The 21,817-nt window shown below is 40.1% G+C and overlaps 1 protein-coding gene across 1 annotated transcript in view; it reads right to left on the bottom strand.

Moving 5' to 3' along the window:
* The window catches only part of LOC5506452 (mediator of RNA polymerase II transcription subunit 23), an 85,945-nt gene that overhangs the window by 986 nt on the left and 63,142 nt on the right, over positions 1-21,817 (bottom strand). Inside the window, exons 29-37 of the mRNA XM_048727198.1 lie at positions 18,993-19,106; positions 16,222-16,321; positions 15,654-15,752; positions 15,549-15,579; positions 14,708-14,811; positions 1,900-2,153; positions 1,226-1,473; positions 612-732; positions 247-332 (exon numbers count right to left, since the gene is read on the bottom strand). Coding sequence (XP_048583155.1) covers positions 247-332; positions 612-732; positions 1,226-1,473; positions 1,900-2,153; positions 14,708-14,811; positions 15,549-15,579; positions 15,654-15,752; positions 16,222-16,321; positions 18,993-19,106 — 1,157 coding nt within the window. The remainder of the gene's footprint in view (positions 1-246; positions 333-611; positions 733-1,225; positions 1,474-1,899; positions 2,154-14,707; positions 14,812-15,548; positions 15,580-15,653; positions 15,753-16,221; positions 16,322-18,992; positions 19,107-21,817) is intronic.

Below are 21,817 nucleotides of genomic sequence, written 5' to 3'. Positions count from 1 at the left end.
AGGGGCGGATAGAACAAAGGTCCAACAGGGGCGGATAGATCAATGATCCAACAGGGGCGGATAGAACAAAGGTCCAACAGGGGCGGATAGAACAATGATCCAACAGAGGCGGATAGAACAAAGATCCAACAGAGGCGGATCGAGGGAGCATCAATTTATAAAACACATGTCGGACGGAGGAACTACTGTTTTATGGCCCCAACATTTAGACGCTGTCTCCAGGATAAAGAACATGTCAAAGGATACATAAAGTCGCAAATGATGTCGATGTGGTAAAGATGCTGCGCTTCCTTGTCGATCTTCTCAAGCAAATGGTAGAGCTCAATAACGACCTATCAAGAAAAATAAGATGACTACTTCAACAAGCATATCATAGTTACACTTGTCATCACTAGTTGTCAACAGCATCAGTGGCATCATCATCAATGTCATTATCACTGTCATCATCACAGACATCATCAGTGTCATCAACAGTAAAACCATAATCTCATCGTCATCATCATCAACAGTAAAATCATCATCATCTCAGCGTCATCTTCTTCTTCGGTTAGTTGTCATCATCAACAAATCATACAAAAATCATCAACAAAAATCATATTGCTTGCTTTCACCTCCTGAAGGCAGCGTGTCCTCTCCTGCTGGAATCGCTGAAGGAACGGTCCAACAAGCCGACACAGATAAAGAAACTGAGCCTCGTTACCGACCAGCGGCGAGATACGGGACCGCAACAATCTGGAAAGGAGAACGCAACGAAATAAGAAACACTTGCAAAAGTATAGAATTTCTAGAAATAATGTAATTGAGGGTATTCACGACTTGATGATAATGATGATGATGATGGGGTAGGTGGTGGTGGTGATGATGGTGATGGTGATGGTGATGATGATGGTGGCGGTGGCGATGATGATGATGGGGTAGGTGATGATGATGATGATGATGGGGAAGGTGGTGATGGGGTAGGTGATGATGATGATGGGGAAGGTGGTGATGATGGGTTAGGTGATGACGATGATGGGAAAGGTGTTGATGATGATGAAGATGATGGGGTAGGTGATGATGATGATGAAGATGATGGGGTAGGTGATGATTATGATGATGGGGTAGGTGATGATGAAGATGATGATGATGGGGAAGGTGATGATGATGGGGAAGGTGTTGATGGGGTGAAAACGACATCGACTAACATCTTGTTTATGATGTAATAGCGCACATTAGCAATACTTACTGGGGTACAAGTGTCAGCTGACCAATGCTAGTGTGGTGCCATAGCGCATGCGTGAGTGCCATGACGTAGTCCGCGTGAGTCTCGGAGTGCATGGCAACGTTGGTCTCAAAGTCGAAAAAAGAGTAGGGGAACATGGCGGGGCGAAACGTCTCTTCGTGGATTATGGGCGAGGGAGATACATCCTTGGACTGAAGGTCATTTTGCAACACCTCGCATATCTTGTCGTAAATCACCGTCCAGTACGCCTCCTGGGGAAAAGAGGTGACGTACAGTCAGCCTTTTAATCTTAAGATAAACGCTTTTGAGCACTTAACGAGCTTGTGGGGCCTAGGGAAGCGCGTTCCCTAAGAGCGGCGCGTAGGAGGCTACTTTTGACAAGGAAGAAAGTAAAGATGTTCTTTTTTTGTGTGTGCTAAAATATGAAATAACGAACAAATAAATCCACGACGAAGAAAGTTTTTATTTATCTAAACCCAAAACCGTATGAGAGACCAGCAATTCCACGATGAGTACACGGACAGTGACTCCCAAGGTACTTTTACAGGCAACTTATCGAATTCACCAAATTATACGCAAATTGCAAGGACGAGGACTCTCAAGTTAATTTTACATGCAAAATTGATCTAATTATACAAAAACCGCTATTGGCTAAATTGTTATTGAACAAGACGTACCGGAAGTGACGTCATAACAAGTCCCACTGCGTTTATCCAGGCCATTAACTGATCCCTCATCCGGGATTCGCGCGGTACGACAGTGCTACCGCGATAGATGACGTCAAACAACCGGAAGCCGACCTGCTTGCCGCTAACCGGAAGCGCCATCAGCTCAACGCAAGTCACGTGTAGTGCATGCGCGGCGGGGTTTGGAAATTCATTGAAGCGCCAGTCGCATGTCGGGAAGGGAGGCGGCGTCCGTTCAGCGATGGCTGAAGTTGACTGTCAAGGAATACGGGAATAATACAAAACATGAAGCAAGTAAGGAATACGGGCCTAATATATAACATGGAGCAAGTAAAGAATACGGGCATAATATATAACATGGAGCAAGTAAGAAATACGGGTACAATACATAACATGGAGCAAGTAAGGAATACGGGTACAATACATAACATGGAGCAAGTAAGGAATACGGGCATAGTACATAACATGGAGCAAGTAAGTAATACGGGTACAATACATAACATGGAGCAAGTAAGGAATACGGGCCTAATATATAACATGGAGCAAGTAAAGAATACGGGCATAATATATAACATGGAGCAAGTAAGTAATACGGGTACAATACATAACATGGAGCAAGTAAGGAATACGGGTATAATACATAACATGGAGCTAGTAAGAAATACGGGCATAATACATAACATGGAGCAAGTAAGTAATACGGGTACAATACATAACATGGAGCAAGTAAGGAATACGGGTATAATACATAACATGAAGCATGTAAGGAATACGGACATAATACATAGCATGGAGCAAGTAAGGAATACGGGTATAATACATAACATGGAGCAAGTAAGGAATACGGGTATAATACATAACATGGAGCAAGTAAGGAATACGGGTATAATACATAACATGGAGCAAGTAAGGAATACGGGCCTAATATATAACATGGAGCAAGTAAGGAATACGGGCATAATGCATAACATGGAGCAAGTAAGGAATACGGGCATAATACATAGCATGGAGCAAGTAAGGAATACGGGTATAATACATAACATGGAGCAAATAAGGAATACGGGCATAATAAATAACATGGAGCAAGTAAGTAATACGGGCATAATGCATAACATGGAGCAAGTAAGGAATACGGGCATAATACATAGCATGGAGCAAGTAAGGAATACGGGTATAATACATAACATGGAGCAAGTAAGGAATACGGGTATAATACATAACATGGAGCAAGTAAGGAATACGGGCATAATACATAACATGGAGCAAGTAAGGAATAGGGGTATAATACATAACATGGAGCAAGTAAGGAATGCGGGCATAATACATAACATGGAGCAAGTAAGGAATACGGGTATAATACATAACATGGAGCAAGTAAGGAATACGGGTATAATACATAACATGGAGCAAGTAAGGAATACGGGTATAATACATAACATGGAGAAAGTAAGGAATACGGGTATAATACATAACATGGAGCAAGTAAGGAATACGGGTATAATACATAACATGGAGAAAGTAAGTAATACGGGTATAATACATAACATGGAGCAAGTAAGTAATACGGGTACAATACATAACATGGAGCAAGTAAGGAATACGGGCATAATACATAACATGGAGAAAGTAAGGAATACGGGCATAATACATAACATGGAGCAAGTAAGTAATACGGGTACAATACATAACATGGAGCAAGTAAGGAATACGGGTATAATACATAACATGGAGAAAGTAAGGAATACGGGTACAATACATAACATGGAGCAAGTAAGTAATACGGGTACAATACATAACATGGAGCAAGTAAGGAATACGGGTATAATACATAACATGGAGAAAGTAAGGAATACGGGTATAATACATAACATGGAGCAAGTAAGTAATACGGACATAATACATAACATGGAGAAAGTAAGGAATACGGGTATAATACATAACATGGAGCAAGGAAGGAATAGGGGTATAATACATAACATGGAGCAAGTAAGGAATGCGGGCATAATACATAACATGGAGCAAGTAAGGAATACGGGTATAATACATAACATGGAGCAAGTAAGGAATACGGGTATAATACATAACATGGAGCAAGTAAGGAATACGGGTATAATACATAACATGGAGAAAGTAAGGAATACGGGTACAATACATAACATGGAGCAAGTAAGTAATACGGGTACAATACATAGCATGGAGCAAGTAAGGAATACGGGCATAATACATAACATGGAGCAAGTAAGGAATACGGGTATAATACATAACATGGAGAAAGTAAGGAATACGGGTACAATACATAACATGGAGCAAGTAAGTAATACGGGTACAATACATAACATGGAGCAAGTAAGGAATACGGGTATAATACATAACATGGAGAAAGTAAGGAATACGGGTATAATACATAACATGGAGCAAGTAAGTAATACGGACATAATACATAACATGGAGAAAGTAAGGAATACGGGTATAATACATAACATGGAGCAAGTAAGGAATAGGGGTATAATACATAACATGGAGCAAGTAAGGAATGCGGGCATAATACATAACATGGAGCAAGTAAGGAATACGGGTATAATACATAACATGGAGCAAGTAAGGAATACGGGTATAATACATAACATGGAGCAAGTAAGGAATACGGGTATAATACATAACATGGAGAAAGTAAGGAATACGGGTATAATACATAACATGGAGCAAGTAAGGAATACGGGTACAATACATAACATGGAGCAAGTAAGTAATACGGGTACAATACATAACATGGAGCAAGTAAGGAATACGGGCATAATACATAACATGGAGAAAGTAAGGAATACGGGCATAATACATAACATGGAGCAAGTAAGTAATACGGGTACAATACATAACATGGAGCAAGTAAGGAATACGGGTATAATACATAACATGGAGAAAGTAAGGAATACGGGTACAATACATAACATGGAGCAAGTAAGTAATACGGGTACAATACATAACATGGAGCAAGTAAGGAATACGGGTATAATACATAACATGGAGAAAGTAAGGAATACGGGTATAATACATAACATGGAGCAAGTAAGTAATACGGACATAATACATAACATGGAGAAAGTAAGGAATACGGGTATAATACATAACATGGAGCAAGTAAGTAATACGGGTACAATACATAACATGGAGCAAGTAAGGAATACGGGTATAATACATAACATGGAGCAAGTAAGGAATACGGGTATAATACATAACATGGAGAAAGTAAGGAATACGGGTACAATACATAACATGGAGCAAGTAAGGAATACGGGTATAATACATAACATGGAGCAAGTAAGGAATACGGGTACAATGCATAACATGGAGCAAGTAAGGAATACGGGTACAATACATAGCATGGAGCAAGTAAGTAATACGGGTATAATACATAACATGGAGCAAGTAAGAAATACGGGTACAATACATAACATGGAGCAAGTAAGGAATACGGGAATAATACAAAACATGAAGCAAGTAAGGAATACGGGTATAATACATAACATGGAGCAAGTAAGGAATACGGGTACAATACATAACATGGAGCAAGTAAGGAATACGGGTACAATACATAACATGGAGCAAGTAAGGAATACGGGCATAATACATAACATGGAGCAAGTAATACGGGTACAATGCATAACATGGAGCAAGTAAGGAATACGGGCATAATACATAACATGGAGCAAGTAAGTAATACGGGCATAATACATAACATGGAGCAAGTAAGGAATACGGGTATAATACATAACATGGAGCAAGTAAGGAATACGGGCATAATACATAACATGGAGAAAGTAAGGAATACGGGCATAATACATAACATGGAGCAAGTAAGTAATACGGGTACAATACATAACATGGAGCAAGTAAGGAATACGGGTATAATACATAACATGGAGAAAGTAAGGAATACGGGTACAATACATAACATGGAGCAAGTAAGTAATACGGGTACAATACATAACATGGAGCAAGTAAGGAATACGGGTATAATACATAACATGGAGAAAGTAAGGAATACGGGTATAATACATAACATGGAGCAAGGAAGGAATACGGGTACAATACATAACATGGAGCAAGTAATACGGGTATAATACATAACATGGAGCAAGTAAGTAATACGGGTATAATACATAACATGGAGCAAGTAAGAAATACGGGTACAATACATAACATGGAGCAAGTAAGGAATACGGGAATAATACAAAACATGAAGCAAGTAAGGAATACGGGTATAATACATAACATGGAGCAAGTAAGGAATACGGGTACAATACATAACATGGAGCAAGTAAGTAATACGGGTATAATACATAACATGGAGCAAGTAAGGAATACGGGTACAATACATAACATGGAGCAAGTAAGTAATACGGGTATAATACATAACATGGAGCAAGTAAGAAATACGGGTACAATACATAACATGGAGCAAGTAAGGAATACGGGAATAATACAAAACATGAAGCAAGTAAGGAATACGGGTATAATACATAACATGGAGCAAGTAAGGAATACGGGTACAATACATAACATGGAGCAAGTAAGGAATACGGGTACAATACATAACATGGAGCAAGTAAGGAATACGGGTACAATACATAACATGGAGCAAGTAAGGAATACGGGCATAATACATAACATGGAGCAAGTAATACGGGTACAATGCATAACATGGAGCAAGTAAGGAATACGGGCATAATACATAACATGGAGCAAGTAAGTAATACGGGCATAATACATAACATGGAGCAAGTAAGGAATACGGGTATAATACATAACATGGAGCAAGTAAGGAATACGGACATAATACATAACATGGAGCAAGTAAGTAATACGGACATAATACATAACATGGAGCAAGTAATACGGGTACAATGCATAACATGGAGCAAGTAAGGAATACGGGTATAATACATAACATGGAGCAAATAAGTAATACGGGCATAATACATAACATGGAGCAAGTAAGGAATACGGGTACAATACATAACATGGAGCAAGTAAGGAATACGGGTACAATACATAACATGGAGCAAGTAAGGAATACGGGTACAATACATAACATGGAGCAAGTAAGGAATACGGGCATAATACATAACATGGAGCAAGTAAGGAATACGGGTATAATACATAACATGGAGCAAGTAAGGAATACGGGTATAATACATAACATGGAGCAAGTAAGGAATACGGGCATAATACATAACATGGAGCAAGTAAGTAATACGGGTACAATACATAACATGGAGCAAGTAAGTAATACGGGTACAATACATAACATGGAACAAGTAAGGAATACGGGTACAATACATAACATGGAGCAAGTAAGGAATACGGGTATAATACATAACATGGAGCAAGTAAGGAATACGGGTACAATACATAACATGGAGCAAGTAAGGAATACGGGTATAATACATAACATGGAGCAAGTAAGGAATACGGGCATAATACATAACATGGAGCAAGTAAGGAATACGGGTACAATACATAACATGGAGCAAGTAAGTAATACGGGTACAATACATAACATGGAGCAAGTAAGGAATACGGGTATAATACATAACATGGAGAAAGTAAGGAATACGGGTACAATACATAACATGGAGCAAGTAAGGAATACGGGTATAATACATAACATGGAGCAAGTAAGGAATACGGGCATAATACATAACATGGAGAAAGTAAGGAATACGGGTATAATACATAACATGGAGCAAGGAAGGAATACGGGTACAATACATAACATGGAGCAAGTAATACGGGTATAATACATAACATGGAGCAAGTAAGTAATACGGGTATAATACATAACATGGAGCAAGTAAGAAATACGGGTACAATACATAACATGGAGCAAGTAAGGAATACGGGTACAATACATAACATGGAGCAAGTAAGGAATACGGGCATAGTACATAACATGGAGCAAGTAAGTAATACGGGTACAATACATAACATGGAGCAAGTAAGGAATACGGGCCTAATATATAACATGGAGCAAGTAAAGAATACGGGCATAATATATAACATGGAGCAAGTAAGTAATACGGGTACAATACATAACATGGAGCAAGTAAGGAATACGGGTATAATACATAACATGGAGCTAGTAAGAAATACGGGCATAATACATAACATGGAGCAAGTAAGTAATACGGGTACAATACATAACATGGAGCAAGTAAGGAATACGGGTATAATACATAACATGAAGCATGTAAGGAATACGGACATAATACATAGCATGGAGCAAGTAAGGAATACGGGTATAATACATAACATGGAGCAAGTAAGGAATACGGGTATAATACATAACATGGAGCAAGTAAGGAATACGGGTATAATACATAACATGGAGCAAGTAAGGAATACGGGCCTAATATATAACATGGAGCAAGTAAGGAATACGGGCATAATGCATAACATGGAGCAAGTAAGGAATACGGGCATAATACATAGCATGGAGCAAGTAAGGAATACGGGTATAATACATAACATGGAGCAAATAAGGAATACGGGCATAATAAATAACATGGAGCAAGTAAGTAATACGGGCATAATGCATAACATGGAGCAAGTAAGGAATACGGGCATAATACATAGCATGGAGCAAGTAAGGAATACGGGTATAATACATAACATGGAGCAAGTAAGGAATACGGGTATAATACATAACATGGAGCAAGTAAGGAATACGGGCATAATACATAACATGGAGCAAGTAAGGAATAGGGGTATAATACATAACATGGAGCAAGTAAGGAATGCGGGCATAATACATAACATGGAGCAAGTAAGGAATACGGGTATAATACATAACATGGAGCAAGTAAGGAATACGGGTATAATACATAACATGGAGCAAGTAAGGAATACGGGTATAATACATAACATGGAGAAAGTAAGGAATACGGGTATAATACATAACATGGAGCAAGTAAGGAATACGGGTATAATACATAACATGGAGAAAGTAAGTAATACGGGTATAATACATAACATGGAGCAAGTAAGTAATACGGGTACAATACATAACATGGAGCAAGTAAGGAATACGGGCATAATACATAACATGGAGAAAGTAAGGAATACGGGCATAATACATAACATGGAGCAAGTAAGTAATACGGGTACAATACATAACATGGAGCAAGTAAGGAATACGGGTATAATACATAACATGGAGAAAGTAAGGAATACGGGTACAATACATAACATGGAGCAAGTAAGTAATACGGGTACAATACATAACATGGAGCAAGTAAGGAATACGGGTATAATACATAACATGGAGAAAGTAAGGAATACGGGTATAATACATAACATGGAGCAAGTAAGTAATACGGACATAATACATAACATGGAGAAAGTAAGGAATACGGGTATAATACATAACATGGAGCAAGGAAGGAATAGGGGTATAATACATAACATGGAGCAAGTAAGGAATGCGGGCATAATACATAACATGGAGCAAGTAAGGAATACGGGTATAATACATAACATGGAGCAAGTAAGGAATACGGGTATAATACATAACATGGAGCAAGTAAGGAATACGGGTATAATACATAACATGGAGAAAGTAAGGAATACGGGTACAATACATAACATGGAGCAAGTAAGTAATACGGGTACAATACATAGCATGGAGCAAGTAAGGAATACGGGCATAATACATAACATGGAGCAAGTAAGGAATACGGGTATAATACATAACATGGAGAAAGTAAGGAATACGGGTACAATACATAACATGGAGCAAGTAAGTAATACGGGTACAATACATAACATGGAGCAAGTAAGGAATACGGGTATAATACATAACATGGAGAAAGTAAGGAATACGGGTATAATACATAACATGGAGCAAGTAAGTAATACGGACATAATACATAACATGGAGAAAGTAAGGAATACGGGTATAATACATAACATGGAGCAAGTAAGGAATAGGGGTATAATACATAACATGGAGCAAGTAAGGAATGCGGGCATAATACATAACATGGAGCAAGTAAGGAATACGGGTATAATACATAACATGGAGCAAGTAAGGAATACGGGTATAATACATAACATGGAGCAAGTAAGGAATACGGGTATAATACATAACATGGAGAAAGTAAGGAATACGGGTATAATACATAACATGGAGCAAGTAAGGAATACGGGTACAATACATAACATGGAGCAAGTAAGTAATACGGGTACAATACATAACATGGAGCAAGTAAGGAATACGGGCATAATACATAACATGGAGAAAGTAAGGAATACGGGCATAATACATAACATGGAGCAAGTAAGTAATACGGGTACAATACATAACATGGAGCAAGTAAGGAATACGGGTATAATACATAACATGGAGAAAGTAAGGAATACGGGTACAATACATAACATGGAGCAAGTAAGTAATACGGGTACAATACATAACATGGAGCAAGTAAGGAATACGGGTATAATACATAACATGGAGAAAGTAAGGAATACGGGTATAATACATAACATGGAGCAAGTAAGTAATACGGACATAATACATAACATGGAGAAAGTAAGGAATACGGGTATAATACATAACATGGAGCAAGTAAGTAATACGGGTACAATACATAACATGGAGCAAGTAAGGAATACGGGTATAATACATAACATGGAGCAAGTAAGGAATACGGGTATAATACATAACATGGAGAAAGTAAGGAATACGGGTACAATACATAACATGGAGCAAGTAAGGAATACGGGTATAATACATAACATGGAGCAAGTAAGGAATACGGGTACAATGCATAACATGGAGCAAGTAAGGAATACGGGTACAATACATAGCATGGAGCAAGTAAGTAATACGGGTATAATACATAACATGGAGCAAGTAAGAAATACGGGTACAATACATAACATGGAGCAAGTAAGGAATACGGGAATAATACAAAACATGAAGCAAGTAAGGAATACGGGTATAATACATAACATGGAGCAAGTAAGGAATACGGGTACAATACATAACATGGAGCAAGTAAGGAATACGGGTACAATACATAACATGGAGCAAGTAAGGAATACGGGCATAATACATAACATGGAGCAAGTAATACGGGTACAATGCATAACATGGAGCAAGTAAGGAATACGGGCATAATACATAACATGGAGCAAGTAAGTAATACGGGCATAATACATAACATGGAGCAAGTAAGGAATACGGGTATAATACATAACATGGAGCAAGTAAGGAATACGGGCATAATACATAACATGGAGAAAGTAAGGAATACGGGCATAATACATAACATGGAGCAAGTAAGTAATACGGGTACAATACATAACATGGAGCAAGTAAGGAATACGGGTATAATACATAACATGGAGAAAGTAAGGAATACGGGTACAATACATAACATGGAGCAAGTAAGTAATACGGGTACAATACATAACATGGAGCAAGTAAGGAATACGGGTATAATACATAACATGGAGAAAGTAAGGAATACGGGTATAATACATAACATGGAGCAAGGAAGGAATACGGGTACAATACATAACATGGAGCAAGTAATACGGGTATAATACATAACATGGAGCAAGTAAGTAATACGGGTATAATACATAACATGGAGCAAGTAAGAAATACGGGTACAATACATAACATGGAGCAAGTAAGGAATACGGGAATAATACAAAACATGAAGCAAGTAAGGAATACGGGTATAATACATAACATGGAGCAAGTAAGGAATACGGGTACAATACATAACATGGAGCAAGTAAGTAATACGGGTATAATACATAACATGGAGCAAGTAAGGAATACGGGTACAATACATAACATGGAGCAAGTAAGTAATACGGGTATAATACATAACATGGAGCAAGTAAGAAATACGGGTACAATACATAACATGGAGCAAGTAAGGAATACGGGAATAATACAAAACATGAAGCAAGTAAGGAATACGGGTATAATACATAACATGGAGCAAGTAAGGAATACGGGTACAATACATAACATGGAGCAAGTAAGGAATACGGGTACAATACATAACATGGAGCAAGTAAGGAATACGGGTACAATACATAACATGGAGCAAGTAAGGAATACGGGCATAATACATAACATGGAGCAAGTAATACGGGTACAATGCATAACATGGAGCAAGTAAGGAATACGGGCATAATACATAACATGGAGCAAGTAAGTAATACGGGCATAATACATAACATGGAGCAAGTAAGGAATACGGGTATAATACATAACATGGAGCAAGTAAGGAATACGGACATAATACATAACATGGAGCAAGTAAGTAATACGGACATAATACATAACATGGAGCAAGTAATACGGGTACAATGCATAACATGGAGCAAGTAAGGAATACGGGTATAATACATAACATGGAGCAAATAAGTAATACGGGCATAATACATAACATGGAGCAAGTAAGGAATACGGGTACAATACATAACATGGAGCAAGTAAGGAATACGGGTACAATACATAACATGGAGCAAGTAAGGAATACGGGTACAATACATAACATGGAGCAAGTAAGGAATACGGGCATAATACATAACATGGAGCAAGTAAGGAATACGGGTATAATACATAACATGGAGCAAGTAAGGAATACGGGTATAATACATAACATGGAGCAAGTAAGGAATACGGGCATAATACATAACATGGAGCAAGTAAGTAATACGGGTACAATACATAACATGGAGCAAGTAAGTAATACGGGTACAATACATAACATGGAACAAGTAAGGAATACGGGTACAATACATAACATGGAGCAAGTAAGGAATACGGGTATAATACATAACATGGAGCAAGTAAGGAATACGGGTACAATACATAACATGGAGCAAGTAAGGAATACGGGTATAATACATAACATGGAGCAAGTAAGGAATACGGGCATAATACATAACATGGAGCAAGTAAGGAATACGGGTACAATACATAACATGGAGCAAGTAAGTAATACGGGTACAATACATAACATGGAGCAAGTAAGGAATACGGGTATAATACATAACATGGAGAAAGTAAGGAATACGGGTACAATACATAACATGGAGCAAGTAAGGAATACGGGTATAATACATAACATGGAGCAAGTAAGGAATACGGGCATAATACATAACATGGAGCAAGTAAGTAATACGGGTACAATACATAACATGGAGCAAGTAAGGAATACGGGCATAATACATAACATGGAGCAAGTGCGAAGGAATGCTCTAGTAAAACAACATAGATAAGGACACCTTAACTCCAAATCAACGCACTTTTCAATTACTTTCAACGCAACCAGAAAAACCACGAACACTTAAAATATGTGTGGAATGTTTGATGATGGGGTAGGTGGTGATGATGGGGTGGGTGATGATGATGATGGGGTAGGTGATGATGATGATTATGATGATGGTGATGATGATGGGGTAGGTGGTGATGATGGGGTAGGTGATGATGATGGGGTAGGTGGTGATGATGGGGTAGGTGATGATGATGATGGCGATGGGGTAAGTCATAATGGTGATGATGGGGTAGGTGATGATGATGATGGGGTGGGTGATCATGATGGGGTAGGTAATGATGATGGGGTAGGTGATGATGATGGGGTAGGTGGTGATGATGGGGTGGGTGATGATGATGATGGGGTAGGTGATGATGATGGGGAGATTATGATGATGGGGTAGGTGATGATGATGGGGTAGGTGGTGATGATGGGGTGGGTGATGATGATGATGGGGTAGGTGATGATGATAGGGTAGGTGGTGATGATGGGGTGGGTGATGATGATGATGGGGTAAGTAATGATGATGGGGTAGGTGATGATGATGGGGTAGGTGATGATGATAGGGTAGGTGATGATGGGGTAGGTGATGATGATGGGGTAGGTGATGATGATGGGGTAGGTGAAGATTATGGGGTAGGTGATGATGATGGGGTAGGCGATGATGATGGGGTAGGCGATGATGATGGGGTAGGTGATGATGATGGGGTAGGTGATGATGATGGGGTAGGTGATGATGATGGGGTAGGTGATGATGATGGGGTAGGTGATGATGATGGGGTAGCTGATGATGATGGGGTAGGTGATGATGATGGGGTAGGTGATGATGATGGGGTAGGCGATGATGATGGGGTAGGCGATGATGATGGGGTAGGTGATGATGATGGGGTAGGTGATTATGATGATGTTGGGGTGGGTGATAATGATGGGATAGGTGATGGTGATGGGGTAGCTGATGATAATGGGGTAGTTGATTATGATGATGTTGGGGTGGGTGATAATGATGGGATAGGTGATGGTGATGGGGTAGCTGATGATAATGGGGTAGTTGATTATGATGATGTTGGGGTGGGTGATAATGATGGGATAGGTGATGGTGATGGGGTAGGTGATGATGATGGGGTAGCTGATGATGATGGGGTAGGTGATGATGATGGGGTAGGCGATTTTGATGGGGTAGGTGATGGTGATGGGGTAAGTTGACTGTTTGAATATTTCGCGATTCATTGGTCGAATCAAACATTCCATACATATTTACAGTGCTCAGTGCTTTACTGGTCGAAATCGAAATCGAAATCGATCGACAAACTTCTTCTTGAAAACCCGACAAGGATATTTTTATGATAAGTGCAGCCTTTCCAATAAATATTATAATTGGCTACTGTTAAGTGGAGGGGAAACCTTTCCCTCCCCCCCCCCGCTCCCCAAGCCATGTCCAAAATTTTTAAGGATACTGTCAACGACGCGGCCAATCAAATTACAATAGTAGGCAAGGTCTGGTGTCCATTGGCTTTCGTCACTCCATGAGAGAAAGTCCACATAACCCTTGGAGAGACACCTGAAAAGAATGAGTGGATCACTCTTTAGCAAAATGGTCATCTTTACTACTCTACTCATGATATCATTGTCATATTTTTTACAATCGCATATGTTTCATCATCACCATAATCACCATCACCGTCACAACCCCCATCATCACCACCATCATTAGCACCAGTACCACCATTAACATCATTATCACCAGCACCACCATTAACATCATTATCACCAGCACCACCATTAACATCATTATCACCAGCACCACCATTAACATCATTATCACCATCACCACCATTAACATCATTATCACCAGCACCACCATTAACATCATTATCACCAGCACCACCATTAACATCATTATCACCAGCACCACCATTAACATCATTATCACCAGCACCACCATTAACATCATTATCACCAGCACCACCATTAACATCATTATCACCAGCACCACCATTAACATCATTATCACCAACACCACCATTAACATCATCATCACCAGCACCACCATTAACATCATCATCACCAGCACCACCATTAACATCATCATCACCAGCACCACCATTAACATCATTATCACCAGCACCACCATTAACATCATTATCACCAGCACCACCATTAACATCATTATCACCAGCACCACCATTAACATCATCATCACCAGCACCACCATTAACATCATTATCACCAGCACCACCATTAACATCTTTATCATCAGTGTCATTTTCAGCAAAGTAGTTACCAAAAGGTACGTACCATCCCTGGGGGCGTATGTCTCTTTGCGCTCCTACAGAAAGGATAGAATTGTATCAAAACAAACACTGATAGATAATTCAACCAGAAACAAATTGGATGACTGACCAATAATAGCACCGACAAGCTTTTTCTTGAGCGACGCTTTCTCGTGCAGGCAAGCATCATAATAATGAAGCGTGTTGTACAAATAAGTCACGGGACGATCTGCAGATAAAAAGCGACAGAGCACGTTAAGACAGATCACGTGAAGACAGACCATGAGGAGACAGACCACGTGAAGACAGACCATGAGAAGACAGACCTCGTGAAGACAGACCACATGAGACAGACCTCGTGAAGACAGACCACGTGAGACAGACCGAGTGAAGACAGACCACGTTAAGACAGACCATGAGAAGACAGACCACGTGAAGACAGACCACGTGAGATAGACCACGTGAAGATATACCACGTGAAGACAGACCATGAGAAGACAGACCTCGTGAAGACAGACCACGTTAAGACAGACCATGAGAAGACAGACCACGTGAAGACAGACCATGAGAAGACAGACCACGTGAAGATATACCACGTGAGACAGACCAAGTGAAGACAGACCACGTTAAGACAGACAGCGGATTAATATTACCGTATTTGTGCTTGAGGGGTGAGGGGTAGGGGAGGGAGTACCTACCGTGGAACTTGTAGAGTGAGCCGAGATGGTCGAGAAGGCTCTCTAGAGACTTGAAGACTGGCGGAAGCTCAAGAAACCGGTGAATCACGATATCAAAAACCTGTAAACACAAGAGGCCCTTTATTAATACAAGTGCATTTCACATTGCATTGTTTGGGGTGTACAAGTGCATTCCACATTGCATTGTTTGGGGTGTACAAGTGCATTCCACATTGCACTGTTTGGGGTGTACAAGTGCATTCCACATTGCACTGTTTGGGGTGTACAAGTGCATTCCACATTGCACTGTTTGGGGTGTACGAATGCATTCCACATTGCACTGTTTGGGCTGTACAAGTGCATTCCACATTGCACTGTTTGGGGTGTACGAATGCATTTCACATTGCACTGTTTGGGGTGTACAAGTGCATTCCACATTGCACTGTTTGGGGTGTACAAGTGCATTCCACATTGCACTGTTTGGGGTGTACAAGTGCATTTCACATTGCACTGTTTGGGGTGTACAAGTGCATCCCACATTGCACTGTTTGGGGTGTACAAGTGCATTCCACATTGCACTGTTTGGGCTGTACAAGTGCATCCCACATTGCACTGTTTGGGCTGTACAAGTGCATCCCACATTGCACTGTTTGGGGTGTACGAATGCATCCCACATTGCACTGTTTGGGGTGTACGAATGCATCCCACATTGCACTGTTTGGGGTGTACAAGTGCATTCCACATTGCACTGTTTGGGGTGTACAAGTGCATTCCACATTGCACTGTTTGGGGTGTACAAGTGCATTTCACATTGCACTGTTTGGGGTGTACAAGTGCATTTCACATTGCACTGTTTGGGGTGTACAAGTGCATTCCACATTGCACTGTTTGGGCTGTACAAGTGCATCCCACATTGCACTGTTTGGGCTGTACAAGTGCATCCCACATTGCACTGTTTGGGGTGTACGAATGCATCCCACATTGCACTGTTTGGGGTGTACGAATGCATCCCACATTGCACTGTTTGGGGTGTACGAATGCATCCCACATTGCACTGTTTGGGGTGTACGAATGCATCCCACATTGCACTGTTTGGGGTGTACGAATGCATCCCACATTGCACTGTTTGGGGTGTACGAATGCATCCCACATTGCACTGTTTGGGGTGTACGAATGCATCCCACATTGCACTGTTTGGGCTGTACAAGTGCATTCCACATTGCACTGTTTGGGGTGTACAAGTGCATTCCACATTGCACTGTTTGGGGTGTACGAATGCATCCCACATTGCACTGTTTGGGCTGTACAAGTGCATTTCACATTGCACTGTTTGGGGTGTACAAGTGCATTTCACATTGCACTGTTTGGGCTGTACAAGTGCATTTCACATTGCACTGTTTGGGGTGTACAAGTGCATCCCACATTGCACTGTTTGGGCTGTACAAGTGCATTTCACATTGCACTGTTTGGGGTGTACAAGTGCATCCCACATTGCACTGTTTGGGGTGTACAAGTGCATTCCACATTGCACTGTTTGGGGTGTACAAGTGCATTCCACATTGCACTGTTTGGGGTGTACGAATGCATTCCACATTGCACTGTTTGGGCTGTACAAGTGCATCCCACATTGCACTGTTTGGGGTGTACAAGTGCATCCCACATTGCACTGTTTGGGGTGTACAAGTGCATCCCACATTGCACTGTTTGGGGTGTACAAGTGCATCCCACATTGCACTGTTTGGGCTGTACAAGTGCATTCCACATTGCACTGTTTGGGGTGTACGAATGCATTCCACATTGCACTGTTTGGGCTGTACAAGTGCATTCCACATTGCACTGTTTGGGGTGTACAAGTGCATTCCACATTGCACTGTTTGGGGTGTACGAATGCATTCCACATTGCACTGTTTGGGGTGTACGAATGCATTCCACATTGCACTGTTTGGGCTGTACAAGTGCATTCCACATTGCACTGTTTGGGCTGTACAAGTGCATTCCACATTGCACTGTTTGGGGTGTACAAGTGCATCCCACATTGCACTGTTTGGGGTGTACGAATGCATTCCACATTGCACTGTTTGGGCTGTACAAGTGCATTCCACATTGCACTGTTTGGGGTGTACAAGTGCATTCCACATTGCACTGTTTGGGGTGTACAAGTGCATTCCACATTGCACTGTTTGGGGTGTACAAGTGCATTCCACATTGCACTGTTTGGGGTGTACGAATGCATTCCACATTGCACTGTTTGGGCTGTACAAGTGCATTCCACATTGCACTGTTTGGGGTGTACAAGTGCATTCCACATTGCACTGTTTGGGGTGTACGAATGCATCCCACATTGCACTGTTTGGGCTGTACAAGTGCATTTCACATTGCACTGTTTGGGGTGTACAAGTGCATTTCACATTGCACTGTTTGGGCTGTACAAGTGCATTTCACATTGCACTGTTTGGGGTGTACGAATGCATTCCACATTGCACTGTTTGGGGTGTACAAGTGCATTCCACATTGCACTGTTTGGGCTGTACAAGTGCATTCCACATTGCACTGTTTGGGGTGTACAAGTGCATTCCACATTGCACTGTTTGGGGTGTACAAGTGCATTCCACATTGCACTGTTTGGGCTGTACAAGTGCATTCCACATTGCACTGTTTGGGCTGTACGAATGCATTCCACATTGCACTGTTTGGGGTGTACAAGTGCATTCCACATTGCACTGTTTGGGGTGTATTATGGCGATTTGGATTATTTATGTACATGTTAGCGAAAAATTACACTCCATACTCACCGGTAAGAACCTGAGGCATACGTTACCGAAGTATATCGGTAAATACTGCACGGGAGGTACGGCGTTACCAGCTACCTCTAGAAGTCCCTCGAAATAGAACCGTTCCGGGTAGTTCTACAGGAAGAATTAAATGATAATGGCAAGATGACAATCGATAAAAGACACAAGCTGTTCATGGTAAAATAGTAATACATAGCAGACACAGGCTACTATGGTATGATAGCAATAGATAGTAGACACAGGCTACTATGGTATCATAGCAATAGATGGTAGACACAGGCTACTATGGTATCATAGCAATAGATAGTAGACACAGGCTACTATGGTATGATAGCAATAGATGGTAGACACAGGCTACTATGGTATCATAGCAATAGATAAAAGACACAGGCTACTATGGTATCATAGCAATAGATAGTAGACACAGGCTACTATGGTAACATATCAATAGATAGTAGACAAAGGCTACTATGGTATGATAGCAATAGATAGTAGACACAGGCTACTATGGTATCATAGCAATAGATAGTAGACACAGGCTACTATGGTATGATAGCAATAGATAGTAGACACAGGCTACTATGGTAACATAGCAATAGATAGTAGACACAGGCTACTATGGTATCATAGCAATAGATAAAAGACACAGGCTACTATGGTATCATAGCAATAGATAAAAGACACAGGCTACTATGGTATCATAGCAATAGATAGTAGACACAGGCTACTATGGTAACATATCAATAGATAGTAGACACAGGCTACTATGGTATGATAGCAATAGATAGTAGACACAGGTTACTATGGTATGATAGCAATAGATAGTAGACACAGGCTACTATGGTAACATATCAATAGATAGTAGACACAGGCTACTATGGTATCATAGCAATAGATAGTAGACACAGGCTACTATGGTATAATAGCAATAGATAGTAGACACAGGCTACTACGGTAACATATCAATAGATAGTAGACACATGCTACTATGGTATCATAGGAATAGATAGTAGACACAGGATACTATGGTATCATAGCAATAGATAGTAGACACAGGCTACTATGGTATCATAGCAATAGATAGTAGACACAGGCTACTATGGTATAATAGCAATAGATAGTAGACACAGGCTACTACGGTAACATATCAATAGATAGTAGACACAGGCTACTATGGTATCATAGCAATAGATGGTAGACACAGGCTACTATGGTATCATAGCAATAGATAGTAGACACAGGCTACTATGGTATCATAGCAATAGATAGTAGACACATGCTACTATGGTATCATAGCAATAGATAGCAGACACAGGCTACTATGGTATAATAGCAATAGATAAAAGACACAGGCTACTATGGTATCATAGCAATAGGTAGTAGACACAGGCTACTATGGTATCATAGCAATAGATAAAAGACACAGGCTACTATGGTATGATATCAATAGATAGTAGACACATGCTACTATGGTATCATAGCAATAGATAGTAGACACAGGCTACTATGGTATAATAGCAATAGATAAAAGACACAGGCTACTATGGTATCACAGCAATAGATACTAGACACAGGCTACTATGGTATGAGAGCAATAGATAGTAGACACATGCTACTATGGTATCATAGCAATAGATAGAGACACAGGCTACTATGGTATCATAGCAATAGATGGTAGACACTGGCTACTATGGTATCATAGCAATAGATAGTAGACACAGGCTACTATGGTATGATAGCAATAGATAGTAGACACAGGCTATCATGGTATCATAGCAATAGAGAGTAGACACAGGCTACTATGGTATGATAGCAATAGATAGTAGACACAGGCTACAATGGTATCATAGCAATAGATAGTAGACACAGGCTACTATGGTATCACAGCAATAGATAGTAGACACAGGCTACTATGATATCATAGCAATAGATAGTAGACACAGGCTACTATGGTATCAGAACAATAGATAGAGACACAGGCTACTATGGTATCATAGCAATAGATAGTAGACACATGCTACTATGGTATCATAGCAATAGATAGTAGACACATGCTACTATGGTATCATAGCAATAGATGGTAGACACAGGCTACTATGGTATCATAGCAATAGATAGTAGACACAGGCTACTATGGTATGATAGCAATAGATAGTAGACACAGGCTATCATGGTATCATAGCAATAGAGAGTAGACACAGGCTACTATGGTATGATAGCAATAGATAGTAGACACAGGCTACAATGGTATCATAGCAATAGATAGTAGACACAGGCTACTATGGTATCACAGCAATAGATAGTAGACACAGGCTACTATGATATCATAGCAATAGATAGTAGACACAGGCTACTATGGTATCAGAACAATAGATAGAGACACAGGCTACTATGGTATCATAGCAATAGATAGTAGACAAAGGCTACTTTGTTATTATAGCAATAGATAGTAGACACAGGCAATTATGGTATTATAACAATAGATAGTAGACAGAGGCTACTATGGTATCATAGCAATAGATGGTAGACACAGGCTACTATGGTATCATAGCAATAGATAAAAGACACATGCTACTATTGTATCATAGCAATTGATAAAAGACACAGGCTATTATGGTATCAAAGCAATACATAGTAGACACAGGCTACTATGGTATCATAGCAATAGATAGTAGACACAGGCTACTATGGTATCATAGCAATAGATAGTAGACACAGGCTACTATTTTATCATAGCAATAGATAGTAGACACAGGCTATTATGGTAGCATAGCAATACATAGTAGACACAGGCTACTATTTTATCATAGCAATAGATAGTAGAC

This window comes from Nematostella vectensis, chromosome 4 (assembly GCF_932526225.1).
Source record: "Nematostella vectensis chromosome 4, jaNemVect1.1, whole genome shotgun sequence".
Lineage (NCBI taxonomy): Eukaryota > Metazoa > Cnidaria > Anthozoa > Actiniaria > Edwardsiidae > Nematostella > Nematostella vectensis.
The sequence above is the reverse complement of the archived record's forward strand: the minus strand, read 5'-3'. Positions and strand labels throughout refer to the sequence as shown.